This window comes from Doryrhamphus excisus, chromosome 8 (genome assembly GCF_030265055.1).
Source record: "Doryrhamphus excisus isolate RoL2022-K1 chromosome 8, RoL_Dexc_1.0, whole genome shotgun sequence".
Classification (NCBI taxonomy): Eukaryota; Metazoa; Chordata; class Actinopteri; order Syngnathiformes; family Syngnathidae; genus Doryrhamphus; species Doryrhamphus excisus.
Genome location: NC_080473.1, coordinates 17,330,001 through 17,349,735, shown reverse-complemented (window position 1 = coordinate 17,349,735; position 19,735 = coordinate 17,330,001). Strand labels below are relative to the sequence as shown.

Genomic DNA, 19,735 nt, shown 5'->3' with positions numbered 1-19,735 from the left:
CTTCAGGGGTCGCCACAGCAAATCAATCTCCTCCATCCAACCCTGTCTTCTGCATCTGTCTCTCTCACACCAACTACCCTCATGTCCTCCTTCACTACATCCATAAACCTCCTCTTTGGTCTTCCTCTGCGCTTCCAACCTGACAGCATCCTTCTACCAATATATTCACGATCTCTCCCAACCGTCTCAGTCTGGCCTCTCTGACTTTATCTCCAAGGCCTCTAACATGATTCGTTCCTGATCCTATCCATCCTGGTCACTCCCAATGAGAACCTCAGCATCCTCATCTCTGCTACCTCCAGGTCTGCTTCCTGTCTTTTCCTCCGTGGCACTGTCTCTAGACCAAACAACATGGCTGGTCTCATCACAGTTTTTTTTATACCTTTCCTTTCATTTTAGCTGAAACTCTTCTATCACACATCACACCGGACACTTTTTTTCCATCTGTTCCATCCTGCCTGCACACGCTTCTTCACCTCCTTTTCACAATCTCCATTGCTCTGAACTGTTGACCCCAAGTACTTAAAATTCTCCACCTTCTGTATCTCTTCTCCCTGTAACCTCACTCTTCCACTTGGGTCCCTCTCATTCACACACATATAATCCATCTTGCTGTGGCTAATCTTCATTCCTCTCTACAATAACATGTTTAGGTAGTGGAGCTAATCTTAGATATACCCTGGACACTATATACACTACTAAAACTAAATCAACAAAAAGCCATTATTGTCTAAACATTTGGCAATTCAAGTGATAATGAATGTTAATATTGTTAATGTGTTAATATTTAGTGTAAGCACGTTTGTAATCTAGCTCTGCCTTGGTCTTCTTGTGTATGGAATTCAGCAGATAACATCACTGGTGGAGCTGGTGGATGTTGGACACCTTGCACTCATCCACCTTCCTTCCTTGCGCCTGAGGTGCTCCATTGGGTTCAGGTCTGGGGGAGACTTACTTGTCCTTGTCCACTCCATCATTCTCACGTCCAGCTTGCTCAGCAAAGCACCTGTCATCTTGGAAGTGCCTTGGGCGGTGGTTATCAACTTAGAAAACTGCCATGAGACCAATTCCTTGTTGGAATTCATGTTTCCCCTCAGTGAACCACAGCTCCTTAATGCCAGCAGCACTCATGCACCACCATGCTTGACTGGTAGCAATAGACATGGTTATCTTGCGACACTCAACACTGACTGCTTTTGTGAGTGCATTTCATTTATGTAGTGTTGTTCCCTGAGAAGATATACTCCAATACAAATGACTGGGGTGTAGCCACAATTGCAAGATACTATATTATCACATTGATGATGACAAACATGTTGGAAAACACAATGTGATCTGCATAATGAAAGATGAAGACCCCGACAGTCTTCCACACTGCTCCCCCCAATAAACTCCCCTTGTCAATATTTACCGTTGTCTGCCTCCGCCGTTCCGTCTGCTGCACTTTGACGCGCTTGCGTTTTCTCACCGTCAACTTAATTAGTCACATCTCTTCGTCTAATTAAATCAAGTGGAAGGAAGTTTGCTCATCTCAAGTAGATCAAATTAAGATCCATGCAAATCCTGCAGGGTTGTCACTCGTGGTCTCTGTGGCAACGGTCCCGAGGAGTCATTTGAGGCTTGTCATCACTCGCTAAATGAAATCTTATGCTGGAAATCATGCCTATTAGCCGGGTTAGGTGGATGACAGCCCATGTTACCGGTGCAAAAGTGGCTAATCCAACTGCCTTCTTATCATTAGCATAGACCCTCAGGCAGGTCCTCTTGTGAGAATATTGGAGGAAATGATTGGAAAGATTAAGCACTTTATTCTATTCGGGGTATTTAGCGGTGACATAAGTAGTTACTGTTCCATATTTTTTATTTTCAGGGGCATGCCAACAAATGTTTCCACTAGCAATGCAGCGATAGTTTATTGAATTCAGTTTTTACACATGAATGTATCTATATATTTTTTATTTCTTCATTTTAATATACTATGTATGGATGTACTGCAGTCCATCTATTCAATTTTATCTGGGTCTGGGTCACGGGGGCAGCACTGCCAGTCGGGAAGTCAAGACTTCCCAGTCCCTGGCCACCTGTTCCAGTACATAGTACCTCCAGGATGTCCACAGGTCCACTCATACCACCCACTGGAACACAAACTGGACGTTATCAGAATCTTACAACACACAGCTGACCCTCATTACATCAGAATGGGTTGCTGATGAAGGTGATACCACCCAAATGGCCATTGTTGACGGGCTAAAAGCCAATTATTCCTAGCGTGACCTGCCTCCTCCTTTAGGGGATAAATATTTTGGATCTTTCTCACAGACTAGAGCAGTCCTATCTAGTCTGACTGGTGTGTGTCCCACCTAGTCTTTGAGCATGAACTGTTGAAGCCTGCTCCTCGGAGAGGCCAAACAACTTATAAGACAATCCGGACAGTCCAGTTCAGTAGGGAATCCAGTTTAACATTTCAACACAAAATGTGAGCAAACAAGCTGTAATTGCAGAGAGACAGAAGTAAGATGTGCTTCATTCTGCTCCTTTTACAACATATTAAATGTGCAAGTGTGAACATGTGATGTTTACTAAGGTAACTTACTTAACCATAATGAATAAGATCTTATCAAACTGTGTGATATGAGGACTTCTTACAGTCTTCATCATGACAGAAGGATAGCCAGCGTCTTCTACCTGTTCTTTGTTCCGCGTAGCCCTTCAAGTTGGAGAAAAATGCATAAACCATGCACACACGCACGGCCTTGCCTGGAAGTTAGCAGAGGATAAAAGTGAATTTGGAAAGGGCAATAGCTTTGAAGATGCTGCTGCTCTTTTGAACAACACCCCATCTAACCCATGTTTGTTTTCTCTATAGCCATTGCATTGTTGCATTCATGTGTAGGCGCACCTTTTGAAGGCGCATTAAAGTGCAACCTTGAATCTTAAAGAATCTAAATCCAAACAGGCATCAATGTACATCTGTGCAGTAATTATTCTGTTGAATGTTTAATTTATGGTGCTTAAGTGCTAAACATGAATTATTACTAATCATACACATGCAACACAAATTGTATTTTAATCCACTCCACTTATTTTGAATTAATAATGATATTTTTTCATTTATTTTCTTACGTGTTTGTTACGTCTGTGTTCTCCACGATCCAATTTCCTGACAGAGCTCAGCCATTGTTAATCGGTGACCCGAATGATGCTCTCAAACATTAAATAATACATGATGAGGCCAGCTGCACCAAACACCCCAGGGGGTGCTGCCGTCTTTTTGTTTTTCTTCTTTTTCTTGACATAATATTTGCCTATATGAAACAACAATCACAGCAGCAGTAATACAAATCCAAACCACTTTTGTCTTAGTGATTATACAGATTTATATTACACGGCTTAAAAACAACACATATTTAGACTGTCCAACTACCAAGACAAAGAAAACAAACTTACTACTTACTTGCTAAAGCTGAATTTCTGTCAGTTAATTTCTGGAAAAATCAATAACGTGAATTTGAAAGATGAAAGCAGTAGTTGATGCAAGCAAAATGGTCAAAATGTTACTAATAATAATACTAATGTATAATAATACTAATACTAATAATACTGAATTGTATGCTGCAAACCCAATCGATTTGTGTGAAATTAATGAATTGCATCGTGAGTGCAGTGCTTTGCTGTTTGACGAGAACAACATGACTTCCTTTTTTTAAAATAAAAGGTACACATTATAGTAACAAACAAGTAATAAATTGTAACATTTATTGCTAAACAAACAACTGTATTAAATAAGAGGTTACAGGCAGCACTGTACAACATATAAATGAAATATAGAAATATGGAGTTAGATTCCAGAAGCTGACTAAAGTTTGATAATGTGGTGTGAAGTAGCAGCTCACTTCCTGACCATCCATACTGCACGATGAATACAATAAACATATTTCACCATGACAATTGTTGGTGGACCAGGGTGGCTAGAATTCATGATTACATTAGAAAACGACGGGCAGTGTCCACCCTTCCATGGAGCTCAGGGGAACCACAGCATAGAGCGGTGATAGGCCACCCACACCCACAGGGGGCGCTTTTTTCGGACAACTTCTCTTGCACCTGCCCCTTACCCCTCGGTTTAAGGACAATTGGGACACCATTTGATTCTCGCAAACGCACAAAATCGAAGAGTTAGAGGTAAGACAAGGGCCAAGGGGTAGAATTAGGTCATCCCCAGTGAAATACAATGTTTTCCACATTCACTGAAATTAAACATTAAGTAAATAACCGTAAGTGCCGTTATAATCTGGTATAAATACTAGCAATACAACACAAACTAAAGTAGAGTATGAAGTATTTTTGTGCTGGATGAAGTGTGTGTAGTAGCGCATTTGTCTGACACATAAATGGCTTCCATTAGCGTTGAAAAAGAGGTAATTTGTGTCATGAGTCTGACAATAATGACAGGCTTGCGTCTGGCTGCTCTGTGTATTCACATGAGGCAGGAGAAGCAAGAGGGAAGGCTGTGATGGGAGGAAGATGAAAATGAGGAGTGTGTTGTGCTTCCTCCTATACAGCCGCTGATGTGATGTGCTGCTGTCTAGCAGGGGTGGAGCTGCTAGAGGCCAGGGGGAGATGACAGGAGGTGTGGAGGTGGGGGAGTAACAGGACTGAAATGGGGGCAGAGGAGGGAACAAACAATGGCTGCAGAGAAGAATAAAGCACTCCACAGTGAGGTGGATGGAAGACAGGGTAAACACAGACGAATCCCACTTTGACAAATAACAGTGCCGTGTGTGCGTCTGATGCATGCCATTGAACAACTAAATTACTTTTGCGTTGGACAACATTGGCATCAGTCATTATACAGTAGAATGCACCATGCTTTTGTGCTTTGTGTTCAATTCATTTAGCAAGATGTTGATTAGAAAAGTCAAACTACATCTTCTGGATATATAAGCAAAACAGATATTCTATTGACCCGAATATAAGTCAACCCCTCTATCTTCAAGACATGTTAATTCATGACAAAAAAAGAAAACCAAGCTTACAATGCACGACGATGAGCTAATTCAAGAAACAATACAAGCGGTTGATGTTTGCTAAATACAAGGATGAAGAGTCTTGAACCAGTCATGATGTGCTATATATATCACTATATTGACACTTACTATGGTACCCATTATGTCATTGGATGGTCATATCACCTTGTACTTCGGTACGTGACAAAAATAAAATTTAAAAATAAAAAAAAATAAAAAAAACTTCAACTATATTAGGAAAGCAGGAAGTGAACAAATGTAACAGTTACTGATTGTAAAAATTAAAAATTAAAAATTAAAAATTAAAAATTAAAAATTAAAAATTAAAAATTAAAAATTAAAAATTAAAAATTAAAAATTAAAAATTAAAAATTAAAAATTAAAAATTAAAAATTAAAAATTAAAAATTAAAAATTAAAAATTTAAAATTTAAAAAACCCATAAACTATATTAGGAAAGCAGGAAGTGAACAAATGTAACCGTTACTGATTGTAAAAGTACCAGATGGAGGGGTAGGATTTAATAAGCTTTGCTTCTTCCTACTCCTTTTGGACATGTGGAACTGTGAACTGATTATGGGATGCACTCAATTGTAATCTGATGCATTACATGCATTACATTACATTTCCCTGGATGACAGATGTGCATGAGTAACAAGAAGAAAAGCTCTGACTTTGACTCATATGAGAGTGGGTAAATATTTAATATTTAGCATCATTTATGACCAAAGTATGCCTATTAAGTTAAATACTCTACAGCCGTGTCCCTGTGTTAACCGTAAACACAACCTTTTATCCTGAGCATAGCGTGATACATGATACAGTAGCGTGCATCTCCCTCTGTTCCCCTCAGACTCCACTAATATACTTTAAGGCGGGTAACGACACCGAGATGCAAGCTGACATTATGCCGTAATTGATTCTACAGCTACTGCTACGCACTAACGAGCTAAATGGGGAAAACAACTGTAGAGAGAGAGGCTGAAGTTAGCCACGCAAATATTTGGGTCTAGAGAACAGTCTTGTCATGTTAAGTTTGGTTGAGTTTTGGTCAAGTGTGAACACAATCATTCAAGCTCTGGTTCGGTTCAGACTAATGATAAAAACTTGGTGTTAAAATAATGCAGAAATGTGTTGAAAGTGTTGTCTTTTTGCTCTGTTGTCTCCCTCTGTGTATGTGACTCAGTGTGTATATTTTAGAAAATAGTAAATATAGCATAATATAAAAAGACAATATTTACATTTTTCTCAATATGTCACACAAGCTGGCCAATGAAGACCTCACTTTATGCTTATATGTTCTTTATTGCACATGCCAAAAACTTGAACGGCACCAAGGACTGAAACAAAGACAAGACGTGGATGCGTCATGGCGGCGGAGATCAAAGCAGTTAGTGTAAAGTGGTTGAAGAGCGCTGGAGCTGCTTGAGTAATTATTTTTGTGGAGTGGCGCACCACCGCCTCATCTCTGACAACATCGGGAGGGTGATTGTGAATTTGGACTGGGATTGTGAAATTGTTCAAAGGACGGTTGGAGCGGCAAAGCTTCGGCCGGGGCTTCTTTGCATGTGTTTCGAGGGAGATGAAACACACCTGCTTTTCTGTATGGGCCTTTGCTCTGATTGGATGACAGTTTGAAGCCGATGCCTCGGGCACGGCCTCGTATAAAGCTAGTAGATGTTTTGATTGTATTCATCTTTGAAAATCACATTTTGGACAGCAATAAGTTGAATGTTGCATTATTTGGATATCCATTTATTGCAGCTAAAATCAATACGATGAATATGCCTTTACCTAATATTCATTGGAGACTTTATTAAAGGGGACCTATTATGCTCATTTTTTGACCCTTTGTATTCAGTTTTGGGGTCTCCTATTATTATTATTATTATGGAACGTGCAAATCTTGTAATATTAGAAGACTAACTCGCTGAGTACTCACAACAGAGGCGCTTTCATAGCCCACTTTAAGCTGAAAGTCCAGCTATTTGGTGATGAGCTGCTCAACACACCTTGTTAACCTAGTGAACTCTTTCTTGTGTCACAGAAAGAACTAACAAACACAAATGAGCCCAAAAAGCTGGGAAGCTTGCTAACTCTTGAACCGCTATGCACAAAACAGTGAGAATTGGTCAAACTGTACACACCTACTGTGTTGCCTGTGCTATTATTTTTCTCATAAATGCACCACACGGTGGCGCTGTTACAACACCCCAAAGTTTAACTCCATAAGTCAAATTTACATGTAATTTCTCACACAAAACTTTCACTGCAAATTGAAATGTGTTTGTGGAATCACTACAAAATTTGGTATACACCTTGTGGGGACTGACAAACACATTTGTGTGAAATTTGAGATAGATTGGCTGTAAAACATGTCCGCCATTAAGCAACGTCTTTGCAGACTTAGCAACAAATCATCCATAAATTATTGAATATTTGTTGACTAATTTAGTTTAAAAAAGTAAATCTGTATTCATGACTTATGATTCAAGATCAAATGTCATTATGTAATTTACACCCTATGAGGTGTCCTAATTGGGAATATGGGGCATATTGCACATTGTGGATAAATATAAAAATGAACGAAAATAAAGCATTTTTATTGGCACTGTAAATACTAAGGATGTAGCAATACATTTGTTCTTAAACAGACAGTTTGGTTTGGTCCTACATTAAAAGTGAGGTACAGGAAGTGTTTCTCATGTCAAGCGTCTATTTGGTAAACAAATCCAGTGCAGCCCAGAGTTTGGGGGTGCAGAATATTCATGATGTCTGGCTGCAAGAGGCTGCAAGAGGCTGCAAGATAAATAGTGTGTGTGTCGGAGTGTATGTTGTGTCGGTGTCGCGGATATGTGTCAACATCATGGTTTAATGGTTTGAATCTAACTCAGGCCAATTAAAAGGCACACCACATGCGCCGGTGTGGTGGGGGGCGGTTCCCATTCATTTCGGGGGAAATCGAGGTTGAAATGAGCCATTGTCGGTCCACACGGCCGCCGCGCATACTGAGAGGCATGCCTGCTGGACCTCTACTAACACTAGATAGAGCACAGAGGAGAGTCTTTGTGTCGGGTAGGCGTTGGCGGACAAGGAGAGGTAGTGTTCACTTTGAGATGGGGAGGAAGGAGAGAGGAAGGGACGGACGAGGGAGAGAGGAGGCATGGAGACAGATGCAGGCAAAAGATGAGAGGAGGAAGCTGGCAGTGAATGACAAGAGGCCTGAAATGAAGGTGCACGAGAAGAACTAAAAAAGCACTCAGGAGAACGTAGACCTCTGCCACCGTTTACAGAAATGAAGTAAAAAATCGTGAAGAGGTTTGCTTGACTGAGCACTTTGTGCAGAGTAACGTGCACTCTGACAAGAATGAGGCAGTTGATGGCCAGAAAATATGAAAAGAAATTCCTCTCTCTGCATTTTTATCTGTACTGATGATGCGAGATGAGCCCTCCCAGTGTACACACCCACCACTTCAGCTTCATGAAACAAAAACATACATGCATAAATATATATAGTATATCTAGTTATATATAGATATAGTTAATCTTCAAACAGCTAAAATAATGCATAAGGCTAAAAATAACCAATTAGCTAAAAATGTCATCCAATACTTCTCTACAAGAGAGGAGAAATATGATCTCAGGGAAGAACGACATTTGAAACACTTATATGCTAGGACTACGTTAAAAAGCCATAGCATTTCAGTATGTGGAATCAAACTATGGAATGGATTGAGTAAGACCCTCAAACAATGCACAACGATGAGCCAATTCAAGAAACAATACAAGCAGTTGATGTTTGCTAAATACAAGGATGAAGAGTCTTGAACCAGTCATGATGTGCTATACATATCACTATATTGACACTTACTATGGTACCCATTATGTCATTGGATGGTCATATCACCTTGTACTTCGGTACATTAGGTACATTATTTAAAAAAACAAACAAAAAAAAACAACCTTAAACTGTATTATGGAAAGCAGGAAGTGAACAAATGTAACAGTTACTGATTGTAAAAGTACCAGATGGAGGGGTAGGATTTAATAAGCTTTGCTTCTTCCTACTCCTTTTGGACATGTGGAACTGTGAACTGATTATGGGATGCACTCAATTGTAATCTGATGCATGTTCAAATGAAATAAAACCATTACCATTACTATTAAAGGCTTCGCTACATGTCGTAAAATAAAGCATGGGGCTTTTCCAGCTATCCATTCGTCAGCTACAGACAGTTTGATCATTTTCAGCATTGAATAGGCTAACCATGATGTTGCAGATGAAATGTGACTGTAATGTTTGTACTGTAGCCCACCTAGCTACTGTATGCTACAATGTAACAAACCCACAAGGCAATCAAAACAATGTTTGGCAGAGGTACTATAAGAGAGAGAGCATGCAAAGAGCGAGTAATATGGATGTGTAGCGGTCTCATCATAAGGCTGGATGGGGATTGCCTGGGTCCAGTAGATCCTGCACCCCTGACGTCAGCTGGAAAGCACTGTGTGTAAGTGCTGACTTGGCCCCTAGACACACACACACAGAAAATGCCTGCCAAGACAATGCTTTAAAATTGTACACACAGCATATCATGCAAATCTGTGTGTGTGTGTGTGCATTTTTCACAGAGCAGAAGCTCAGACGAATCAACACATTAGAGCACAAGTGCCAGGATTTCAAAACATCATTCCCATCATCACATTCCTGGCGGGCTAACACTGATCCTGTGCTGTTAGAAGTGTATCACTTCCTGTTTGGCGTGAGTGGAAGACTGCTAAGAGGCTGGAAGCGACCTTTTGTGGTTAATGTCAGACGTCACAAGCTTCTATGTCTGTGCGTCAGACGACATGACGTGACAGCAATCTTCGGTGACTCCTTGACTGAGGGCCTCGCAGATAAATTCTTCTAGTGCTGGAAGGGCGTTGACAAAATACAATATGTGAGACTCACGCTTTTGCCCTGACAGGCCTTGATTGCACGGCGGGATGCACAAATTTAGAGGCCTTTGTGTTTTCTTCAGTTCACTTTAGGGACTCTTCCAAACACAAAGAAAAGCCGTCCATTATTGCCACAGCAAGCAGAGATTTTTTTCGACATGTTTTCCCAAACAAAACATGGAGCACAGTGGAGTGCACTAACAATCACAAAAAGACGTCATCAATATTTCAAAGCTAAAAACTTTGTGAGAGTAGACGGAGAGCAGGAGGGGCAAATGTCACACAAGGGCGAGTGGAAAAAAATATGTGTAACATTACGTAGCAGGAACATTCATTTTTGTGGGCAGAGCAAGATAACAGAGTCACTGGGAGTTTTATTTTATTATTTACTAATATTTATTTTTTATTAATATATATATATATATGTGTATGTGTGTGTATGTATAAATGTATAAATGTATAAATGTATAAATGTATAAATGTATAAATGTATATGTATATATACATATATGTATATGTATATATATATGTAAATGTATAGATTATTATCATCATCATTATCATTATTATTATCATTATTATTATTAAGATGCAGTACATGTTTTTATTGGACAGCCACAATAGGACAAACGTATTTGAACAAATAACAGCCTCCCTCCACAACGCCTTAACCAAAACAGACGCCTGGTACCCTCTGCATGTGATTGAATAACATTAATAATACCTTGCTACATACTGTATTTCCTCAAACAGTGGCTTCCACGTTAATTATTTTCATAATACAACTAAAAATAAAGCTTCAATCTTGCATTGGAAACTGTAATATCTATCTCATCAGTGTGTTGGTGTGTGCGTGTGAAATATATTTACAACATGTTGCAACGGCGCCCCACATTCAGGTTGTGTATGTTTATGAGAGCAGGCATCGATTATTGAGGGGGCTGACAGCTCGGCTCCCCGGATGCGGCAGGAAGAATACACACGCTGTACAGTACAGCAGCCATCAGTTGCCCTGACAACACCGGCGCCTGTCAACACCTCCGTCTTAATAGTGACAAATTGTGCTTATTACATCAGCGTTAATCCCACCACTACCCCCTTCCCCTTTTAGATGAAGATACTTAGCCCTGTGCTGATCAAATTGTGTCAGCATAATTAGTGGGAACAGAGCCCTATTAAAAAGCATGGTCTCAGACATACGGTCCACTCTCATCCTTGGGTTTATCGTTCAACATGCAAGTGTGCGGAGGAGGTGTTGGATGAGCAAGGGTGGAGTAACCGTCCATAAATTTCAGACACTATAAAGTAGATTGGTGCATTGTTTACTTTAAAGCGGAACTGCACTTTTTGGGGAATTCTGCCATCATTCACAATCCTTGATGTGAAACATGAACACACACACACACATATATATATATATATATATATATATATATATATATATATATATATATATATATATATATATATATATATATATATATATATATATATATATATATATATATATATATATATATATATATGTATATATATATATATATATATATATATATATATATATATATGTATATATATATATATATATATATATATATATATATATATATATATATATATGTATATATATATGTATGTATGTATATATATATATATATATATATATGTATATATATATATATATATATATATATATATATATATATATATATGTATATATATATGTATATATTGTGATGCCTCCCACCCCAGAAGGACACGCATGATGGAAAACTGTGATGCTAACCATAGAACCAGAGATGAAACTTATTACAAAAACAGAGCATCATCTTCCACCACAGCAGTGAGGAAATACTTTGTGATGTTAGCCATATAGTTGGAAATGTAATTTGTAATATGGATGATAATGCAATTCCACATTTTATTTTACAGTTAATTACTTTTGTCTCTTAAGGAAAGGGGAAAAACAATTCCAGTCTAGCAGTAACAACACTTATTACCATAATCAACTTGTGCATGTTGCCCTGTGATTGACCCAAAGTCAGCTGGGATAGGCTCCAGCATAACCCACGACGATAAGTGGCATAGAAAATGGATGGCTGGATGGACTTGTGCATGTCTATATACTGTACGTATGTATATGGATTGTGACACATACCCACTTGCACAGAATGGTGCTCAAATGGAATTTGCAAATTAGTGTCATCTGACGTAAATGTGCTAATTGCTGTTCTTAAGCTGCTGCAGTAATTAGGTTATGATGGCAGACTGCTACACACACACACACACACACACACATCCTCTCTGTGGAAATAGAAGACTTGATTTAATTACTCATTTAAGGATCCATCTGAGATATTTCTAGACATAGTCAAGTGCAGCAGCGCTGTGTTAGGGAGGTGTATTTAAAAACAATATACAGTAAAATAGCAAATCATGACAAATAATTAGACATTGAATTCAAATTAAATTAGCTCTGGGAGTGTGCAGAGCCAATTGCACTGAATGGGTAATTATGTCTTAGAAATGGGCGTGGCACGGCTCAGGTGGTCGTCTTCCACCTTTCCTTATGAAAGTTGTGGGTTCAATCATCCGTCCTCCTGTGATCCTGCCGAAGTATCCATGACCGAGTGGTTAGCGTACAGGCCACACAGCTAGATTTGATTCCCTGCTCAGGCATCTTTGTGTGGAGTTTGCATGTTCTCCCCATGCATGCGTGGGTTTTCTCCGGGTGCTTCGGCTTCCTCCCACATTCCAAAAACATGCAAGGTTAAATTCATTCATTTTCTACTGATTTTCCTCACAAGGGTCGAGGGGGGGTGCTGGAGCCTATCCCAGCTGTCTTCAGGCGAGAGGCAGGGTACACCCTGGCCTGGTCGCCAGCCAATCACAGGGCACATATAGACAAACAACCATTCACACTCACATTCATACCTGAGTGGCCAATTAACCTAGCATGTTTTTGGAATGTGGGAGGAAACCGGAGTACCCGGAGAAAACCCACGCATGCACGGGGAGAACATGCAAACTCCACACAGAGATGGCCGAGGGTGGAATTGAACCCTGGTCTCCTAGCTGTGAGGTCTGCGTGCTAACCACTCGACCGCAGTGCTGCTAGGTTAAATTAGCCACTCCAAATTGTCCATAGGTATGAATGTGAGTGTGAATGGTTGTTTGTCTATATGTGCCCTGTGATTGGCTGGTGACCAGTCCAGAGATAAGCTGGGATAGGCTCCAGCATGCACACGACCCTTTTTCAGTAAGCAGCCCTGTTTGGACAGGCCTTTTCTCCACCAATCACCATAAACCTCAGAAATTTAGGAACAGTGTTCTGAACCGACCAAACATTTATCATTCTTAATTGTATTGTTGTTATTAATGGTTTTAATGGTATTAATTGTCCTGGCCTGGCCTTGCTTAGCAACATCCTGTTTAATGGCGCTGGGCTTCAGCAGAGATTACTGGATTGCTAACCTCATCAAGACATAAACAACCCCGCGACTCTTTAACCTGGGACTCTCCTTTTCAGCACTTTTTGTGCTAAGAGCGCGTGTTTGTGATGTGCTCAGCAAACTGCTCCACATTAGTGTGAAATTAAGCCTTTCTCCCGGTGCGCCGCTATTAAAGTGTGGCAGAAACACTACATGCTTTAAGCTTGTTTTTTTAACTCTTTGTCTGCCTAATTTACCAATAAAAATGGCTTGTTTATCTGTGGTCATTTTAAAAGTCAAAAGAGCAACTTCCCTCTCTTCAATGGACCTTTAAATGACAGTAAAGAGATTTGACTAAAGCACCAAAAAACCCTGCCAAAAAGCATTTAAACGTCCTCTCTCAGCAGTTGAAGTAATCCCATTACTGTCACAAAGCAAATCTAAGCGACCGCTACCAGGACAAATCAGATGTGGGTGGGGGTCTCATGATTTATTTACATTGACATCCTTCACTCGCTGGGGTTCTTTATCAAATATGAATCGTTCCTCTCATGGCAGTTGGACATTTTGTGCATGGATTGCAATGCAGCAATAATTTATGATAAATGAGAGGCAATTTTCCGTACATAACACCAGCAGTCACCAGTATTGCAATCCGCTGTTGGAAAAAAGCAAATCTGATACCTGGACTAGGCTAAGGAAAAACAAGTATTGACCCAGCTGATTAAGAGAGGACGAAGCAGACGAGGAAGTCGAATGAGCCAAACAGGAACACAGAGTATGAATAAGACACAGAGGCTCTCTTAGCATTTTAGCATGGATGCCAAAAGCTGCACTGAAGCAAAGGACGCCTTCTTCACCGGGGTGTCAATGGCCGCTCTGTCATTCTCTTGCGTTGCTGAAATCCATTCACACGGCAGGTGTCTTCAGAAAAAGACACTTTGATTGGCTTTATGAATTGTATTTTCATAATAATGAAAATCATCATCAATATTTGTGGGTTGCTTTTATTCCTCATAGGTCTGCTTTAGATTGACTTAGTATGGTAGAAATGTGGACTGAAACTATGCCTAGCTATTCTAAATCTATATCTACAAAAGCTTAACTTCTTTTTGCACTTGTATGACAATGAGGTAATAGTAAATGTTGCTTTTTAACAAATCATTCCAAATATAATTGACTTTAATGGGAAATGTATGGCTGTATCATGGTTTGATTTCTCTGCATGGAGCCACGATGCCCCAAGGGGCTTTCCAGTGGTAGGTTCAGTTCTCCGTTCCGACCTCAATCATCTCAGATTAAAGCTGCGATCCAAACGTCTGCTCCCCCCTTCACCATGCACTGTAGCGCCAATCTCAGCAGACAGAAATTAGTGTGAGAGCACATCACTCACATCTCCACGGGAGTCGAAGCAGACATCCACTTAGAAATCAGCAGAACTACATTCACAGAGTGGACAGTTCTGCCACTTAATGTGAAAAAGATTCCAATCCAGTTCAACAGTACGTCCGTTTTATCACATTTTAAGCGGAAAAACATTTGGCTCGGTGATTCATTTTTCCTTCAGTAGATTGGCCCAGAATACAGCAGACAGATAGCTGTTTTTAATGTTAATGACTTGCCACACATCTATAGGCCCATTTATCATGTCTGTGTCTGCTGAACCCACTCGAACCGGGTCTCATTCCTCCACTTCTGGCTGTTCCTTTTGAAACAACACAAATTATTTTTCACTTGAGTACCCTTTATGCCGACACGGATTGGTGCAGCTCATTTGGTAGGGCGTGCACATTTCATTCATTCATTTTCTAACAATTATCCTCAAGAGGGTCGCGAGTGTGCTGGAGCCTATCCCAGCTGTCTTCGGCCGAGAGGCGGAGTACACCCTGGACTGGTGGCCAGCCAATCACAGGGCACATATAGACAAACAACCATTCACACTCACATTCTCACGTTCACATTCACTATGGACAATTTGGAGGAAAACGGAGTACCCGGAGAAAACCAACGCATGCACGGTGAGAACATGCAAACTCCACACAGAGAATAGAACTTGTGTCTCCTAGCTGTGAGGCCTGCGAGGTAACCACTAGACTGCAGCAGTTTATCCAAATATATTCATTTTTTAAATCATATCTCAGCTCCTCCCTGTTTCAATTATTGTAAAATATGCATATTTAAGCACATTTTACGTATTTTTGGTCTAAATTAGGCACTTTGAAGCATGAAAATTGAAATAAAAATGGAACTGTGTGTGTGTGTATGTGTGTGTGTGTGTGTAATATGTAATGTTCAAGTGTATGTACATATTTGTGTTATGGGCATATCATCTTATTTTTGTTTTACATGTCTTATTTTCTGTTATGATGATATTGGGTAGCGTGTAAAGGTGCCTGCAGGGGTGTTGTTTCAGCTCTATAGGGCTCAAATAATGTTAAAAAACTGTTTTACTGGGGTCCGGAACCAATTAAATTTGCTTAACGAGAGATCACTGTACTGTACACAGTACAGTATTGTAGCCTGCTGGACTGTACTTATCTTTTTTTAATTTAAGCACAATGTATACAAACTAATTTGGACCAGAAAAAGCAAACCCAAAAACAGCAAATGAATAATGAAAACTGAGGTGCCCCTGTGATGTAAACCAAAATGCCCTCCGCTGGGTTGAATATGTTGGATATTTTTATTTTCTGCTATTTTTACCAGCTTAGATTTCATGAAAATCTTCTAAAATATACTTTTCAAGAATGCCAATGTCTCTCTCCCGCACGCACACTCAGGAAAACAGAAGAGCAGAGCAGATTTCTGCATTTTTTGCTGTCATTTTGCAAAACACTATAAGAAGCAAATGTGGTGGTACGTAGGCCTATGCCCATATAAAGGCAAAATAATGGATATATGTTATAGTACATGTATGACTTGAGTCACTGTGTTAGCTGCTTGCTACTTTTGTGTACAGCAATGAAGTAGCTCATTAAAACATATAGTAATTGTGTCCACACAATAAGCTGTGCTGTGATGTCTGCTTGTATGGAGGTGCTTGAGGAGAAAATTGCGGCGGCTTGCAACAGCAGCAGCTGCGGCAGTGGCGGCTGCAGCGAAACACAATTTTGTCTCACTCAAGATGGATTCCACTGTGAGATTTCCGAGGACCAGTACAGAATCAAAATGGAAGAAGCCAGGAGGGAGGAGAGGGAGTGGTGTGGTTTCGAGTGGACGGCACTGGGAATAGATGCTTGTGTATTGTTTTGGCTGACACATTATAAGTAAAGGAGCATGTTAGTGTGTATTTTTTCTTTATTGACTAACTTTAGTCCCATATTGTTAAAAAATGCAAACAATGGCGCTTGCGTGTGGAATTTAAATGAAACCTGTGAGCGTAAGAATGATATTTTGTTGTGTTTTTGCTTTTATATTTGCCCCCGTCCTCCTCCTCATGCCCTGAGAAGATGTCCTCCCACCGTTGTCTCACATGCTCACATGCACACATGGCTGCCGGCGCCTCCACACACACACACACACACACACACACACACACACGGTCCCACCCCTATCTCCCCTCCACCTTCATAAATTTCACTTGCTGCTCGGCTATTCCACAGCATGTAAACCAGTAAAACCCCCTCAGGACATCAAATCCGAGGGATCCGTTGTCGCTTCTATCTAGGTCAGTGCTTACAATAGCTCCGCCGTTCCTTTGCCTCTACCACTTTGCTTTTTATTCTCCCCCTGTTTGCTTAACCCCACAAGGTTTGTTTTCCTTTTGCAAGTCTAATAATAATAAATGTAAGCCTATGAAGCACTGCTTTCATGCAAATGAAACACACATATATGTATATTTGTTTTTAAATGATGTAATTACTCTGGATTTGGTGGTTTCTTATTGACATTATATTGCTAATTGGTTTAGACTTTGTTAGTGTTGCTTATGACAAGAAGCAATACAGCAACACAGCACTTCAGTGCGTGCTACTGTATGTCCGCGTCTCCTCTATAGGGGATGACATTACGTGACCTCAGGGAGGTGGCATCTAATTTGTTAAGCCACACAGAAAAGTGGCCCCCCTACCCCGTGCAACTGCTTGTATCGCATGCATTTTTTATGTGATCTGAAAGCACCGATTTGGAAAGTCATTTTGCTCAAAAAGAAACAATAAATGCAAGGCCACGCAAATGAAGAAGTCATGGCATGTCAGAATCAAGCCCAGACAGGTCATTTTATGTAGTTTTATCACATATTGTATTATTTACTATTTTACTATTTACTACTATTTATTTATCATTGTTTACTTTTAAAACAAGGGTAGTCAAAGATATTCCATTTTTATTTTATTTTTATTGCATTTTTCAGTTTTTATGGACCTACTGCAAAAACTCTATTCAAAGATCCTTTATATGTCCTGCTGTTTTTAAGGACATAATGCGAATGCGGTAGTCAGAGTTCCTCTATATTTCTCAATATTCCATCAGACTACCCCAAGGGCAGCTGTGTCTACAGATGTAGAATACCATCACCAGTGCCTGAGTGAGGAGTGAATGAGTAATGGGTTCACTTCATTGTGAAGCACTTTGGGTGCCTTCGAAAGTGCTATAAAACTATTCCATTATATTATTATTATTAAGTGTGCGGTGGGTCTGATGTCATTTACGGGCCACTTGTTGAATATCCCTGCTTTGTACTATGCAAGTTTTTTTCTTCCATGCACCAAATGTGACCAGCTTGTTTGTTGCTTTATGTGTTGCAGGACAAAGATATCTCATCACATCCACAGGAGCCTTGTACATTCTGGACGTCCTGCCTGAGGATGGGCTGAATAACTATCGCTGCACCACACGCCACCGCTACACTGGGGAGACTCGCCAGAGCAACAGTGCCCGTCTCATTGTGTCAGGTCAGTATTATAAGGAATCCACTATAATTGCATTAATCAGTGGAAATGTACCAAAATGATACAGTATGTTGTAATGGCATGTAGCCATGTAGCATCGCACTGATAATTAACATGGAAATGAACAAAATGCGTAGTTTAACAGTGAATGTAGCTATCACATTTTAACCTTTGGTTAATCAGACAAGATAAAACCGATCAGCTCTTGCTTGCGCTTGTCTGTTCTTGTTCTTAGATTAATAAACAAATGAGTATTCTTCAAGAAGAACTACGCCCTGAAACCTACATACAGGATTATAAAGTTGGCCTGGTGTTGACCAGATTTGTTCATGCGGATTTCCTCTGTTTTCCGTCCTTTCTTCCTCCCTTGTACCCCCTTGCAAGTCCTGAGAAAACCAGCTCGTAGCTCTGGTGTAATCCTGTTGCTAACATATACTGTAAAGGGGACAAATTGTCCTTGGCATAATATGCAAGCTCTCACAATTTCCAAAAAGACATCTTGTTCTATGTGTTATGGCATTTCATCCACTCCCTTTTAGGCTCGAGTTACTAGAAATATATAACATGATCTCATGTATTTCAACAAAACAACACATTGTCCCAGGCGCTAGGTAAACATAATGTACATTACACTCACCACTAATGAACACTTAATCCGTTCTGCCTTTTCCAAGACCCCATCAATGCCGAGCCAGGCATCTTGGATGGCTTCGACCACCGCGAGGTGATGATTAATCACCGGGTGGAGCTGCCCTGCAAGGCGTCGGGCTACCCGTTCCCTAAGTACCGCTGGCTCAAAGACAACAGCCCATTGGAGCCCGACAGCCGCTTCCGCCAGACCATCATGGGTTTGCTGATCGAGAGCACGCAGCCCAGTGACTCCGGAACGTATGTTTGCGAGGTGTGGAACAGCTATGGCAATGCTGAGGTCATGGGGCACCTCCATGTCAGACGTGAGTCTTTTTCTGTTCACCCTCTTTGATAGTGAAAACCATAATATTTGTTTAACATAATTAATAGGGATGTCAATATTAGCATACAAATGAAATATTGAATCAAATCTGTATTGTTTTTTCTCTGTGATATTGATATTGATATTGATATTATTTGCACTTTACTTTGTGTATATACATTGACATAATATACATCATGTGAATATTACATCTTAATTTCCTTAAAAAATTATGAACTAGAAAATCACTAGGAGAGTGCAGACCTCTGCCAAGCAATATTGGGATTTACACTATAAATATTACTCCTATATTTACTTTATGTTCATATTTAGATTGCTAATGTTACCATGCTATTGATGCTAACATTAGCAAGTGTCTAGCTAGGCTAAAAAGGCTACTATGCTAATGCTAGCATGGCAACACCAAGCATGATCGTCTTTATTCAAGTGTCTACCTGTGAAAATGGTTAAAAATGCTACTGTGCTAATGTTAACTTGC

The 19,735-nt window shown here is 40.0% G+C and overlaps 1 protein-coding gene across 2 annotated transcripts in view; it reads left to right on the top strand.

Moving 5' to 3' along the window:
• The window catches only part of LOC131134243 (cell adhesion molecule DSCAM-like), a 108,269-nt gene that overhangs the window by 51,372 nt on the left and 37,162 nt on the right, over positions 1-19,735 (top strand). For both annotated transcript variants that reach the window (XM_058079297.1, XM_058079296.1), the window contains exons 4-5: positions 18,141-18,287; positions 18,959-19,237. In XM_058079297.1, the coding sequence (XP_057935280.1) occupies positions 18,141-18,287; positions 18,959-19,237 (426 nt within the window). The remainder of the gene's footprint in view (positions 1-18,140; positions 18,288-18,958; positions 19,238-19,735) is intronic.